Below are 13,995 nucleotides of genomic sequence, written 5' to 3'. Positions count from 1 at the left end.
CCCGGTGCCGGTCCCGGTGCCGGTCCCGGTGCTGGACCCGGTGCTGCCGGTGCCGCCCTCCCTCGCACTTGCCCGGCAGCCCGAGCACGGGGCCGTGCGGGGCTTAAAAGCAAAGCACGGACCGGCCTCCCGGGAGGGGCCGGCACCGGCACCGCCCCCGGCCCGGCCCGAGACACCCCCGGCCGTGATTCACCGGCACCGGGAAGGCTCCGAGCAGGGAGAGGGAGATTCTTCACACTGGCACCGACCACGGAGCCCGTCTGTGCCCTGCCCGTGCCCTCCCTGCACGCTGGCACCCCACACCGGCACCCCCAGCCCCACTGAGCGGTTCCATCCCAAAATTCCCACCAAACCCCCCAAATTCCCAGGACACACCCGTGTACACACACACACACACCCCACACCCGCTCCAGGACCTGGCTCAGGGCGGGCTGCAGTACAAGGGACAGGGGCTTATCGCCACCCCGAGGGCCACCTACTGTCCCCGAGCTGTCGCACACCCCGACGGTGCCCCCAGACCTCCAGGAGTGACGGCTTCTCCTGGACCAAGCCCTCCCCAGCACCCCGGGGGTGCAGAGATGCTGGGGACGGGGACACGTTTGGTGGCGCAGTGGCCCTGTCCCCAGCTGTCCCCTCCTCCCCGAGGTGGGGCAGCACAGGACAGGGTTCCCCATCCCCAGGGGATGCTGTTTTGTCCCCGAGCTCGCTGGGAAGCCCGTCGGGGGTGGCTCATCCCAGCGCTGAGTTCTGCACTGAGCCTTTCCCCAAGGCTCATCCCCACCGCCAGCCCTCAGCGGCACCCACGGGACCCCGATTCCTTTGGGGACACCTCCCGTGGGGCCCCACTGAACACCCCAGCACCCACACCCCCCCCCCCCCCCGGCAGAGCGGGCCGGTGGCTGTTGCCACATCCTCCTAAATTCCACCGCTTTGACGTTTTTCTCTCGAAACGCCCCCGGTTTGGGCACCGCAGGGCAAAGCCACAGGACGCAGATAGGGCTGGGGGGGTGGGGAGTGGGGAGCCCCTTGTGCCGCCCCCCCCGCGACCCCCCCCAAGCCAGGCACTGCCGCAGCTGAGCTTCATCCCCTTTATTCGAGCTCACGTTAGGCAGTGATGCCCCTTCCGTGGACCAGCACGGCCTCTGGGAAGAGACATCAGGGCAACCCCAGGCTTGTCTGAGTCCCGTGACTCAGTTTCCCCACCTGGGAAAGGTGTGGGGATCACAGGGGTTGCTGACCTGGGGAGCGACAACCAGGGCAGATCCATGGGGGACCCCAAATGTCAAACCCTGCTACCCATTCCCATACCCACATTATCCCACCCCCCAAAATAAAAAGGAAAAATGGATGTTCTCCTCCCATCCAGCAGCCCCCCACTCCCTCCCTCTGACTCGGAGCACCCCCAATTTATTTTCAGGGGGAAATGAATCCCATGGAACATCCTTGCCTTGCTGCCACCCTCCTCCCAAGGCACCCGCGGCTCGGCTGGGCCCTTGGAAGCAATAAATAATGCGGGGGGGGTCCCAGCAAGTGGGGGGTGGCTGGAGAAGGGCTCGGGGTGCAGAGTCCAGCGGGGTCCGAGGGCACCCCGGGGTCAGAGCGAGGCTGTCCCGTTGGGGAGCTGCCCTGGGCTGTGGTCCCTGCGTGCGGGCAGGGGGGATGCGGGGGGCTCCTCCTCCTCGGGGCACGGGTCTGTCTCGGTGCTGGAGGGCTCTCCCGAGCCGTGATGGCCGTTCTCGGGGCTGTAGAAGAAGGAGAGGGTGCGGAAAGCAGGCGCCATGTGGTCCTTGATGCGCTCCAGGAGCTGGACGAAGGAGGGGCGCTGGCGAGGGTTCTGCTGCCAGCACAGGCACATCAGCTCGTGGCTGCGGAGAGAGGGCACCCGCTGGCTTTGGGGGGCTCCCAGCAGCCCCCCCAGCACCGCAGAGAGCAAGATTTCCACCCCAGAGCAGGGTGGGGCTGTGGGGGGGTGTCCCCAGCACTCACAGCTCGTCGGGGCAGTTCTCAGGCCGCTCCAGGACACCGTTGTCCATGACAAAGCGCAGCACCTGCTCGTTGGACATGCCCTGGTAGGGCTGCTCGGCCAGCGTGGCGATCTCCCACAGCACCACCCCGAAGGACCTGCCAGAGCACCTCTGCTCAGCCTGGGGGATCCCCAAATGCCCCGGCTCTGCCCACCCCAGCACCCACCAAACGTCAGACTGGGTGTTGAAGATGCCGTCCTTGAGCGCCTCGGGGGACATCCAGCGCACGGGGAGCAGCCCCTTGCCCCCCTTCCGGTAATAATCCGTCTCATAGATATCCCGGGTCATGCCGAAATCTGGCAGAGGAGGAAGAGGAGGAGGAAGGTGTGGGCAGCAGGAGACAAGGCTGGCACCGCCACTGCCCACCCACCGTTGCCCTTTTCTGACCCAGAGATGGGGCAACTGAGAGGTGTTTGAAAAACTTTGACTCTATTTTCAGTCTCATGCGAAGGGTGAGACAATACAGATGTTATAATTCATGCCATCACAATCAGAAGCTGATGATTTTCTTAATTACAATACACTCTAAGTGTTTTTTGGCCTATCAGCTTTAGGTACACCATGCTGTAAATGCCTTACAGCTAATCATCTAAAATTACTCTTTGTGGGTCCTGCTACAATGCATCTTTCATAATTCTATTTCTCTAAAGTATCTAGTCTTTTTTGTAAGGCCATCTTTTGAGATTTGTTTCAAGTTCAATTTTTCTCTCAACAATATCTGTCTTATTCCATGGTATTTCTAAGTTAGTATCTTATTTCAAGATTTGTATACAGATACACATGATGTGAGTCTTCTCACAGAATTCACAGAATCACTGGGTTGGAAGAGACCTTCAAGATCATCAAGTCCAACCCAGCCCCAACGCCTCAACCAGACCATGACACCCAGTGCCACATCCAGGCCTTTTTTAAACACATCCAGGGATGGGGACTCCACCACCTCCCCAGGCAGGCCATTCCAGAACTTTACCACTCTTTCTGTAAAAAACTTTTTCCTAATATCCAACCCTTGGTGAAGCTTTAGGATGTGTCCTCTGGTTCTGTAAGTTCTTGGAGAAAGACACCAACCCCTCTTGACCACAACCACCTTTCAGGGAGTTGTAGAGAGTGATAAGGTCACCCCTGAGTCTCCTTTTCTCCAGGCTCAGCACCCCCAGCTCCCTCAGTTGTTCCTCACAGGGTTTGTGTTCCCAGCCCCTCTCCAGCCTCGTTGCCTCCTCAGGATGCACTCAAACATCCCAACATCCTTCCCAAACTGAGGGGCCCAGAACTGGACACAGTTTTGCCAGGTTTTGAGAATTTTCTGTACATTTCCAATGCCCACCTCCAATCTTGACGGTGAAGTCCTCGGACACCATGCAGTTGCGGGCAGCCAGGTCCCGGTGCACGAACTTGTTGGCGCTGAGGTAGGCCATGCCATCGGCGATCTCCCCCGCCATCTGGATCATGTCCTTCAGCGACGGTGGAGGCAGCCCGGGGTTGTTCTGCACCGTGCACACACTCAGGGATGGAGCAGGGGCACGCCAGGACCCCCCTGGACACAGGGTGAGTGTCCCTTCGTCATTGTCCTGGTATCCAACCAGCTCCTCACCTCGGCTTCAGGCCTGAGCGAGCGCAGGTAGCTCTTCAGGTCGCCACGTGTCATCAGCTCCATGATGACCAAAGCTGGCTGGCCCTGGGATACCACGCCGAGCAGACGGACCTGCAGGGACAGAGAGGGCTGGCATGTCAGTGGCCAGACCCCCCCATGTCCCCTCCCTCCCCCTCAGCTGCCCACCTACCACGTGGTGGCACTTGAAGGCTTTCATGACGGAGGCCTCGTTGAGGAACTCGATGCGCTCCCGCATGGTGGCCAGCTCGTTGACTGTCTTCAGGGCCACCTTGGTCTCCTCTCCCTCCGTGACCAGCCCCAGCGCCACCCCCTCATACACCATCCCAAAGGAGCCCTGTCCCAGCTCCCGGATCACCGTGATCTTCTCCCGGGACACCTCCCACTCATCAGGCATGTACACTGTGGGGTGAGCGGGGATCGCCCCGTCCCCATCACTGTGACTAACCCCATCTGGATCCCTATCCTCATCTCCATGCCATCACCATCCTCGTCCCTATCCCCATTCCCATCCTCATCTCCATCGTCATCCTCACCCTCACCTCCATCCCTTTCTCATTCTCATCTCCATTACATCACCATCCTCCTCCCTGTCCCCATCCCCCTGCCATTCCCATTCCCATTCCCATTAAACTTCATCTCCATCCCATCATCTCCATTACATTACCACCCTCCTCCCTGTCCCCATCCCATTCCCATTCTCTTTCCCATTCCCATTCCCATCCCATCTTGATCTTCATCCCATTCTCATTCCCATCTCCATCCCATCACCATCCTCCTCCCTGTCCCCATCTCCATCCCATTACCATTCCCACCTCCATTCCCATCTTGATCTTCATCCCATTCTCATTCCCATCTCCATCCCATCACCATCCTCCTCCCTGTCCCCATCCTCATCCTATTCCCTTCCCCATCCCCATGTTGATCTTCATTCCATTCTCATTCCCATCTCCATCCCATCACCATCCTCCTCCCTGTCCCCATCCTCATCCTATTCCCTTCCCCATCCCCATGTTGATCTTCATTCCATTCTCATTCCCATCTCCATTCCATCACCATCCTCCTCCCTGTCCCCATCCCCATCCCATTACCATTCCCACCTCCATTCCCATCTTTATCTTCATCCCATTCTCATTCCCATCTCCATCCCATCACCATTCTCCTCCCTGTCCCTATGTCCCTTTCCCATTCCCATTCCCATTCCCATCTCCATCCCATCATCTCCATTACATCACCATCCTCCTCCCTGTCCCCATCCCCATTCCCATTCCCATTCCCACTCCCATCTCCATCCCATCACCATCCTCCTCCCCATCCCCATCCCATTCCCATTCCCACCTCCATTCCCATCTCCATTCCCATCATCTCCACTCCATCCCCACCCCCATATTCATCTCCATCCCATCCCATTCTCACCCCATCCTATCCCCATCCCCTCCAGCATGACCCCAGCACAGAAAGGGCTCGGTGGCCCTTTGGGGTGGCCCCTGCCTGTCCCCATGTCCCCACGTACTGTCCGAGGCGCTGAAGTACTCGGGGTTGACGGAGGCGTAGAGGGTCCCGCTGGGGTACCCGTCGTGGTTCCTGCCAGGGGTGGGCAAGGCTCGGAGCTGCTGCCTCCCCCCAGCCCTGCCCAGGCCTGGTTTGGCCAGACCTCAGCCCAGCCCAGCCCCAGGGGCGTCATTACCTCTTCTTGTTGTAGAAGAAGACAAAGACAGCCAGGCAGGAGATGAGCACCATGAGCACCACGGGCGTGACGGTGAGCAGCACGTAGAAGCTGCTGGACTCCTCTTCGGCTGCCGGGAGCAGGTGCCCCTGGATCAGGGTCTGGGCACTCATCCCAGATCACAGGGGGCACCTGTCCCACCAGCAGGCTGGAAAGGGGAGCCTGCAGCTCCCCAGAAAAGCAGCACCCTCTGATCCCTGTGTGCCCTCAACCTTTTTGTCCCAGTGTCCCATCTCCCCAATCTCCCAAGCCCTCAATCCAGCAGCATCCTTGGATGAAGGATGGGAAGAGGACCAGCCTGGCTGAGCACAGGTTTTTGACTGGAATTCAGGGAGAAAGGAGAGGCTCTGATCTTTGGAAGAGGGGGCGGAAAGTTCAGGAGGATCTGAGGGAGCTCAGGACAAGAATGAAAATTAGAAGGGCCAAAACCCAGCTAGGACTGAATCTGCCATAAGAGACAATAAAAAATGTTTCTATAAATCTGTTAGTACCCAAGGGAGAGCTGAGAAGAAAGTGAGTGCCAGGCACTGCTGAGGGACCTCAAATCCTGGGGTCAGTTTTGGACCCCATGTGACAAGAGAAGGGGGGCTGGCATGTGACCAGAGAAGGGATCAGAACTGGGGAGGGGTCTGGAGCACCAGGAGCACCTGAGGGGATGGGGGGCTGGCTCAACCTGGAGAGGAGGAGGCTCAGGGGGGACCTTGTGGCTCTGCACACCTCCTGACAGGAGGGGACAGCCAGGAGGGTCAGGCTCTGCTCACAGGGAACAGCGACAGGAGCAGAGGAAGTGGCCTCAGGTTGTGCCAGGGGAGGTTTAGATTGGATATTGGGGGAAATTGGGAAGCATTGGAGCAGGCTGCCCAGGGCACTGGTGAAGTCCCTGTCCCTGGGGGGATTTAACAGAGGTGTGGATGTGGCACTTGGGGACAGCAGTTAGAGACAGCCTTGGCAGTGCTGAGGGAACATTTAGACTCACTGATCTTGGAGCCTTTTCCAACCCAAACGATTCTGTGACTCTGTGATGCTCCAGTGTCTCAGGCCAGGATCATCCCTCAACCCCTCAACTTCCCAGCCCAGAAACAATTCCCACCTCCAGCAGCGTCCCCTGACCCCACACATCCATCCCAGCAGCACAGCCCAACTCCCCAGTGAGCCCCAGCTCCCTGACCCCACAGCTGCCCCCTCCCTGCCCAGAAAGGTCCCTGCTGATGTCCCCCTGTCCCCTGCAGGTACCTGGCCCCAGGATGTAAAACTTGACCAGCCCTGTCCAGGAGCCGTTGCCAGCCAGTGAGGTGGCCCGGACCTTGGCTGAGTAATTCCCTGGCTGGAGCAGAGCCAGGTGGACACCCCCGTACTTGGAGTAGCGGTGGCGTGAGACGCAGACAACAGTGGTGACCTCCTGGAGGGGACAACGGGGGGGTGGCAAAGGGGATTTGTTCCCCCCCAGCCATGTGTAAGGCTTGGGAGAGGGATGGGATGGGATGGGATGGGACGGGATGGAGATGGAGATGGAGATGATGGAGATGGAGATGGAGATGGAGATGGGGACGGGGACGGAGATGGAGATGTGGGTGGAGATGGAGATGGAGATGGAGATGGAGATGGAGATGGAGATGGAGATGGAGATGGGGACGGGGATGGAGATGGAGATGTGGGTGGAGATGGAGATGGAGATGGAGATGGAGATGGAGATGGAGATGCAGATGGAGATGGAGATGGAGATGGAGATGGAAATGGAGATGGAGACAGGGACATGGATGGGGATGGAGATTGGGATAGGGATGGAGATGAGGATGGCATGGGTGCTGTGCCCCTATAACCAGACCTGGCAGGGCTGGGCAGAGGATGCCACAGGAGGTTCTCACCTCAGTCTCCCGGCTGTACTTAATCTCATACTTGAGGATGAGCCCGTTGGGGTTCCTGGGCTCCTCCCAGCGCAGCAGGACACTGTTCTTGCCAGCCGGCTCCCACGTCACATTGCCAGGAATGTTGTCAGCTTGCACTGGAGAGGGGCACAAAGGGAGTCAGCTCCTGGGGGCACTCCCTGTACCCCAGCCCCCATCTCAACAGCATGGCCAGGGTGGGGTTTGGAAGGGCTGGGCACGCACGCTCGGGCATGGTCCTGGCGAAGACGAAGGTGGCGGCGCTGCAGCCCACGGTGTGCGCGGCGTGGTTGCAGGCGTGGATGTCGATGCGGTACTCTGTGAAGTGGCGCAGCCGCGACAGCACCGCCCGGTCACGCACCACCTTGTCCTCGAAGATCTGGAAGTCAGGCTTGGGCTCGCCTCCGGGCCGGCTTGGGGCCAGCGGCTCTGCTGAGGAGGTGTTGGCTGCAGGTGTGACGGCCACCACGTCCCTGCGCTGCTTTGGGGTCCTGCAGGACACGGGGACGGGATGTGGTGGGGAGTTGAAGCCCTGATGTTGTCCCCCAAAATTGGTCAGGGGAGGGGAGATCCCCCAGGCTGGTCCCAGCTCACCTCTGTGGGTTCTTATTGATGGATGTCACCTTCCAGGGTGGCCTGAGACAGCGGGAAATCAGTTAAAGGGTCTGCCAGGAGCAGCCATGGGACCCCCCCACCCAGGCAGACCCACGCACCCAGCTTGAGGGAGCCCCCCAAAGCAGGGAACCCCCCCAGATGGCACCTGGGGATGGTGATGGAATTGTGGAGGAAGTTCTCAAACTTCTTCTGGAAGGACTCGGCCTCGCCCTCCATGCGGAGCTGCCCGTCAGTGGGGCGGCAGGGGCAGCACCTCTCCTCCGCATCCTGCTCCCCATCGGGACCATCCCCAAACCCGAAACGCGTGTCTGCGCTGCTGGTGGGCAGCTTCAGGCCTGTGGGCAGCAACGGGCAGGGCTGGCAGAGCCTGGCTCAGCGGCACCACCCTCATGCTGCCGGTGTCCTCGGCTGCTGGGCTGCCCCTGCCCTGCCTGGCCTCACCTTTGTGGCAGTAGTCGTTGATGTAGAGCTCCATGTCCTCAGCCAGCTGCTGCCACAGTACCAGGTAGTAGATGATGTTGCCGTTACGCTGTGTGGGCGGCTTCCAACGCACCACGATGTGGGAGGAAGAGTTGGACATGGAGATGACATCCCGGGGCACCGTCGGGGCTGGGATGACACAGGGGCGGTCAGCCTTTCCTGTAGGGGTGGGGTGGGTCCACCACGGGCATCGCCAGCCCCGTGCCAGCCCCTTACCTGCTGGCATGGTGCGGATGTAAACCACCTCGCTCTGGGCCCCGTAGTTGCGCCCTTCCTCGGCCGTGGTGAGGGTGATGGCGCGCACGAAGATGGCGTACTGGGTCCAGGGACGGAGGTTGAGCAGCGTCACCCCCGGCTCCTGCTCGCTGCTCAGTGGCAGATCCACGTCCAGCACGTTCCAGCTCTGGGCCCCACAGGCGTCCTGCCCCACGTACTCTGACACGTTCTGGAAGGGTCTGTCCCACACCGGGCATCAGGGAGGGTCCAGCAGGGACAGAGGGCACCACAGGCTGGCATTCCCAAGCCCTCCACCACGGGGACAAGAGGAGCACTTACGACTCCTTGTAGTAGACGATGAAGCTGAGGAGGTCCCGGTACTCGGGGGGCCGGTACCGCTCCCACTTGAGGAAGATGCGGTCAGACTCGGTGACGTTGGAGATGAAGCGCAGGGTCTGGGTCTTGCCTGTGGGGAGGAGGCAGGGTTCAGGCAGTGGCTCACGGCGCTGCTGGTTGTCCCCATGCCCGTACTCACAGGATGCCCGGTCCCCGTTGGTGCGAGGGTTGATCTCCGCCTTGTTCTGCCGGCCCTTGGTGCCCGTCACCTCCTCCATGCGATAGATCTCGGCCAGGCACAGCTTGGGGTTGAATGCAAAGTACATCTTGCCCACGGGGATGGAGAGGATGTGGTGGCTCCAGTCCCAGAGCTGCTGCAGGTTCTGGTTGTCCAGGACGTACAGGGTGTAATTCCTGGGGGAGGAGATGTGGGTGGAGGCAGTGGGCAAAGGCACCTTCAGGGCCACAGGTTTCCCCCCCAAACCCACATCATCCTCACCCATCCACCATGGAGTCACCACGGATCAGTTTTAGGTTCTTGAAGAAGGACAAGGAGACGAGGGCAAAGGAATGTTTGATCTTCAGGAAGCCCGTGATGGTCTCAATGAGCCCCAGGCTGTTCTGCAGCTCCGAGGCCAGGTTATCTGGGAATGACACACTGAGTGAGCTCAGGGAGAGGAGCACCTCCCCATTAACCCACCCTGCAAGGCAAAACACCCCCTGCCCTCCACAGCAGCTCTCCCAGCCGGGGTGGGTCTGGCAGGGCCGGCTCTGGCACTCACAGCCCCGGCGGATGTTGAGGATGAGGTTCCCCTCGATGAGGGTGCAGCCCCCCAGCTCCTGCGCCGCCTGCATCGAGTCGATGGTCTTGGTGCCCACCTTGCACTCCTTGGGACACAGCCCCTCGCACTTGTGGCAGAACATGCTGCGGGCAGGGCGACAGGAACGGGACATGAACCATCCAGCGTGCCACCACCCCGCCAGGGCACCGGGGTGTGCCAGGGCACCGGGGACACCCCCACCTGCTCTCGTTCCTGGTGTAGCCCGAGGGACACTCGGACAGGCACTGCCGCTGGTGGATGACGAACTTGGAGGCGTCGCGGGGGTCGTGGGAGACCTTGCGGAGGCTGGCGCAGTACTCGGCCGTGACGCAGCGCCAGCCCTCGTACTCGTAGGTGCGGGGCGGGCACGAGGGCAGGCAGTGCCCGTTGAAGTGGAAGTGGCGGCAGGCGACGCAGGCCCGTCGGTCGTGGGGGCGGCCGCAGCCCCCCAGGCACTCGGCGTGGCAGCACTCGCCCGCTGCTGTGCACGCCGAGCCCGCCCCGCACGGGCACACTGAGAGGGGAGATGGGGTGCGTGGGCATGGAGCACGGGCTGCATGGATTGGGACTGGGGGCAGGGGGAGAGGAGAGAGGGGGAAGGGTTTGGGGGGCTACTGGTGTCCTCCAGGGATGGGGGAAAATGGGAGTGAGGGTGGGGTGAAGAGATAGATGGAGGGATGGATGGTGGGATGAAGGGATGTAGGGAGGGATGAGCTCAATGATGGAGGAATGCAGGGATGCAGGGATGGAGGGAGGGAGGGATGGTGGGATGAAGGGATGAAGGGAAGGATGGATTTAATGATGGAGGAATGCAGGGATGGAGGGAGGGATGAAGGGATGCAGGGAGGGAGGGATGTGGGGATGGATGCAGTGATGGAGGAATCCAGGGATGGAGGGAAGGATGGTGGGATGAAGGGATGCAGGGAAGGATGTGGGGATGTGGGGATGGATTTGGTGATGGAGGAATACAGGGATGGAGGGATGGAGGGAGGGATGTGGGGATGGATTTGGTGATGGAGGAATGTGAGGATGGAGGGAGGGATGGTGGGATGAAGGGATGCAGGGAGGGAGGGACGTGGGGATGGATGCAGTGATGGAGGAATACAGGGACGGAGAGAGGAAGGATGGTGGGATGAAGGGAGGAATGTGATGCAAGGACAGAAGGAAGGATGGTGGGACAGAAGGAAGGATGCTGGGATGCAAGGATGCAACAATGGAGGGAGAAAGGGAAGGATACAGGGATAGAGGGAGGTAGGGATGGATTGATGGAGGAGTGGATGGAGGCATGGCAGCACTGGTGGAGGGGTGCCCAAAGGGATGGAGGAACGGATGGATGGCCATGGATGAGGGAGGCTGGCCAGGCAGGTGAGCTGATTGGTGGGTGGATGAGGGGCTGCATGGAGGGACAGCAGGACAGATGGATGGACAAGGTGGGGCTCGGCCCATGCTGAACCCCCTCTGCCCAGTGCAGCCAGGCCAGGCCCACAGCTGAGCTTGCAGCCCAGATAAGGATCTGTGTTTATAGTACATATTTCATTACCAGCTCTCCTGTTTACAGAAAACGAGCTCAGGAGGGGCCTGTATTTACCTCGCCGCTGGGAAAACACAGCAGCCAGGAGCTGGCCTCTCCTCGGAGGATGATACAGCACGGATCTGGTTACCCCACCGTGCTGCCTGCACGGCACACTCCCGGCAGCAGGGCAGCCACAGCCACACCACCAGTGCCCTCCCAGTTTGCCCCACAGTGCAAACCAGCACCATGCCAGAAAAGCAGCACAACCAGGCCCCGTGGCACTGGCACCCACCTTTCTGGCAGTAGCTGGAGGTCCAGCAGCGATAATCCAGCTGCCCGTTGACGCTGGTCTGCACACACGGCTTCTCCACGTCCAGGATGCCCGGGCAGACATCAGCACACTCTTCAGCCAATTTATTGCCAACGATGTAGGTGCTGTCACCTCCATCGGGCAGCAGCAGCCCCCAGTCGATGGTGGAGAGGTGGCAGAGCTCCTGGTTGCGCTCGATGCGCACCGAGCCGCGCAGGATGTGGCCCAGGCTGTGCAGCCCCACGTCCCGCAGGTGCGGCATCTCGAAGATGACCAAGGCGTAGCTGAAGAAGAGGTTGGTGCCGCGGATGACCGAGAGGTTGGGGAAGAGATCCCGCAGGCTCTCCAGCCCGTAGACGCGGAAGAGCAGCAGGTACTCCGTGATCATCAGCAGCCGAGGGAAGCTGAGCCCCCGGAAGTCCTCGGCGCCCGTGGTGAACATCAGCAGGATCTGCAGGTTGCCCTCGATGATGGAGCAGTTCTCCAGCTTCCGCAGCTGCGACACGTCGTGGCGGATGTCCATGCTGCCGCAGACTGGGGTGGCGAGAGGGGGACCCCGTGGGCGGCAGCAGGGATGGGGCAGAGCCCCCCACCCCCAGACCCCCACCCAGGGATCCCTCAGGGGATGCTCAGGGCGGGTTTAATATCCTGGTGCTGCCTGCCAAGCGTGGCTGGAGCTGGAGATGTGAGTGGCTCTGGCAGCAGAGCTCTCCGGGGCATGGCACGTCCATCAGCAGTGATGCTAACGAGGCCTGGCAGGCTGCCCTGCCCCATGTCAGCCCCACAATCACATCCCAGCCCTGGGGGAAGCTGTCTGGGGGTGCAGATGGATTTGCTCCTTCCCCAGGTTGTGGGGCAGCTGTGGGTGCTCACAGATCTCCCCACTCACCGTTACCCAGGGAGTGGCAGCTCCAACGAGGCCTGGCAGGCTGACATGGGGCAGGGATCACGTCCCAGCCCTGGGGAAGCTCTCTGGGGGTGTAGACAGCTTTTCCCCTTCCCCAAGTTGCTGGGTGCTCATGGATGTCCCCACTCATGGTTACCCAGGGAGTGGCAGCTCCAGCAAGGTTGTCCCCATTAATTCCCCCTCGTGCCCAGACAGGCAATGGGGCACACAAGGTTACCACAGGTGCTCATGTGGCACTGCCCCAGCCCCACATTTGCTGTCCTGGAGCTTTTCTACCCAGAAATGGGCAGCATGAGCCCCAGCACCTCCTGCTTCCTGATCCTGGCAGGGATGCAAGAGCCAGACTGAGCACAGAGCTTCCCATGGACATCAGCCCCAGCCAGAAACCAGGGCCAGGTCCTGGAGGGGATCAGGTGCGTGGTTCCCCCCTCCTCTGCCTGCTGCCAGCTCGGGCTTGTGGCCATGTCCTTGTGACCCCATTTGGGTGGCAATTTTCCCCTCTTGGTGTCACCTGTGAACTGTGGGCACCGTGGGCACCGTGGGCACCGTGGCTCAGTGGGCACCATGGCTCTGGCAGCTGCCCGTAGCCCCTCACCCCAGGTTCAGCCCCTCACATCAGCCCTGTCCCCTCCCTCTGGGGACTGGAGGGTCCCTCTGTCCCCCTGAAGCACCGACCCCCACTGCCACCATCACCTCCCTGCCCCTGTAAAGTCCCCCTGTAAGGGGAGGGGGTCCCCGGTGCCCCTGGGGGCACAGACAGAGGGTGGGGGTCCCCGTGGGAGCAGTTCACAGTGACCTGTGTCCCTTGGGTGCTTCATCCTCTTCCTCCATCATTCCCACCCCCCAGCACAGCACCTCGGAGACTGGGGAAACTGAGGCACGGGTGGCAGGGAGAGGGGAAGGCAGGACAAACAACAGACCCTCCTTGTACCCCCCAGCTGTCCCCTGCTGTGGCCACGAGACCCAGGACCCACGGCTGCCCCCTCCTCACCCTGGCACCCCCTCCCCAGCCTTTCCCACCCCATGTGTGACAATTTCCCACCCTCCCAGTGGGGCTCAGGGTCCCATCTCTGGCCAAGCCCCCCACTCCACTCCCCTCATCCCACCCCAGCTCTAGGGAGCTCCCACTCTCTGCCCCTCCTGCCCAAAACGGGGGGGTCCGCACTGGGGGGGCAAACCCAGACAGGGAACACCCCCCAAGAGCTTTGCCTCGGCGTTTATCCCTTGCAGACCCCCAAGCACAGGCAGCCCCCACCCCAAAACATCCCAGCCCACTCCCGCCCCCCCCCCCCCAAACACTCACTTTCGGAGGGAGCCCACACGGGGGGCACCGGGAGGTGGCCAAGGAGCAGCAGCATCACCCCCAGCCTCGGGGCACGCAGCGCCCCCGGCCCCATCCTCGAGCGGGACCCGCCGGGCCCCGTCCCGGTCCCACCTCGGGCTCTGCCGGGTCCCGGATCCCGCTCCCGTCGGGTCCCGCTCGCCGCGTCCGTGCCCGGGGAGCGCCGGGATACGGGGGGGGCCCTCGGACCCTGCCCGGACCCTGCGGCCCCTT

At 61.3% G+C, this 13,995-nt stretch overlaps 1 protein-coding gene across 2 annotated transcripts; it reads right to left on the bottom strand.

The window, feature by feature from the left end:
• Positions 1–1,401: 1,401 nt before the first annotated feature.
• Positions 1,402–13,837, bottom strand: INSRR (insulin receptor related receptor). 2 transcript variants are annotated; one of them, XM_071456870.1, is made up of 22 exons: positions 13,744–13,837; positions 11,516–12,067; positions 9,912–10,224; positions 9,672–9,814; positions 9,389–9,533; positions 9,089–9,303; positions 8,893–9,019; positions 8,554–8,792; positions 8,299–8,466; positions 8,003–8,192; positions 7,837–7,878; positions 7,468–7,733; positions 7,225–7,361; positions 6,593–6,758; positions 5,321–5,429; positions 5,147–5,217; positions 3,806–4,035; positions 3,616–3,726; positions 3,349–3,508; positions 2,191–2,320; positions 1,987–2,121; positions 1,402–1,865 (listed from the first exon to the last, which is right to left on the bottom strand). In XM_071456870.1, exons 1-22 carry the CDS (start codon positions 13,835–13,837, stop codon positions 1,595–1,597), a joined length of 4,014 nt encoding a protein of 1,337 aa, XP_071312971.1. In that variant the 3' UTR covers positions 1,402–1,594. The 2 variants fall into 2 exon arrangements, with proteins under 2 accessions (XP_071312971.1, XP_071312970.1); XM_071456869.1 differs by lacking the exon at positions 13,744–13,837 and having other exon boundaries at positions 11,516–13,121.
• Between the last annotated feature and the right edge of the window lie 158 nt (positions 13,838–13,995).

The sequence above is a fragment of the Agelaius tricolor genome, unplaced genomic scaffold, assembly GCF_023055355.1.
Source record: "Agelaius tricolor isolate 1412-34295 unplaced genomic scaffold, bAgeTri1.0.p SCAF_66, whole genome shotgun sequence".
Classification (NCBI taxonomy): Eukaryota; Metazoa; Chordata; class Aves; order Passeriformes; family Icteridae; genus Agelaius; species Agelaius tricolor.
This window is presented reverse-complemented; position numbering and strand designations above follow the sequence as displayed.

Bases quoted from the DNA above. Each gene is read 5' to 3' on its own strand.
- INSRR (XM_071456870.1), bottom strand. From the start codon at position 13,837: ATGGGGCCGGGGGCGCTGCGTGCCCCGAGGCTGGGGGTGATGCTGCTG. The intron at 9,815-9,911 runs GTGGGGGTGTCC...CCCTGCCCGCAG, and splicing joins TACACCAGGAACGAGAGCAG to CATGTTCTGCCACAAGTGCG. The intron at 4,036-5,146 runs GTACGTGGGGAC...CTCACCCCACAG, and splicing joins GTACTTCAGCGCCTCGGACA to TGTACATGCCTGATGAGTGG.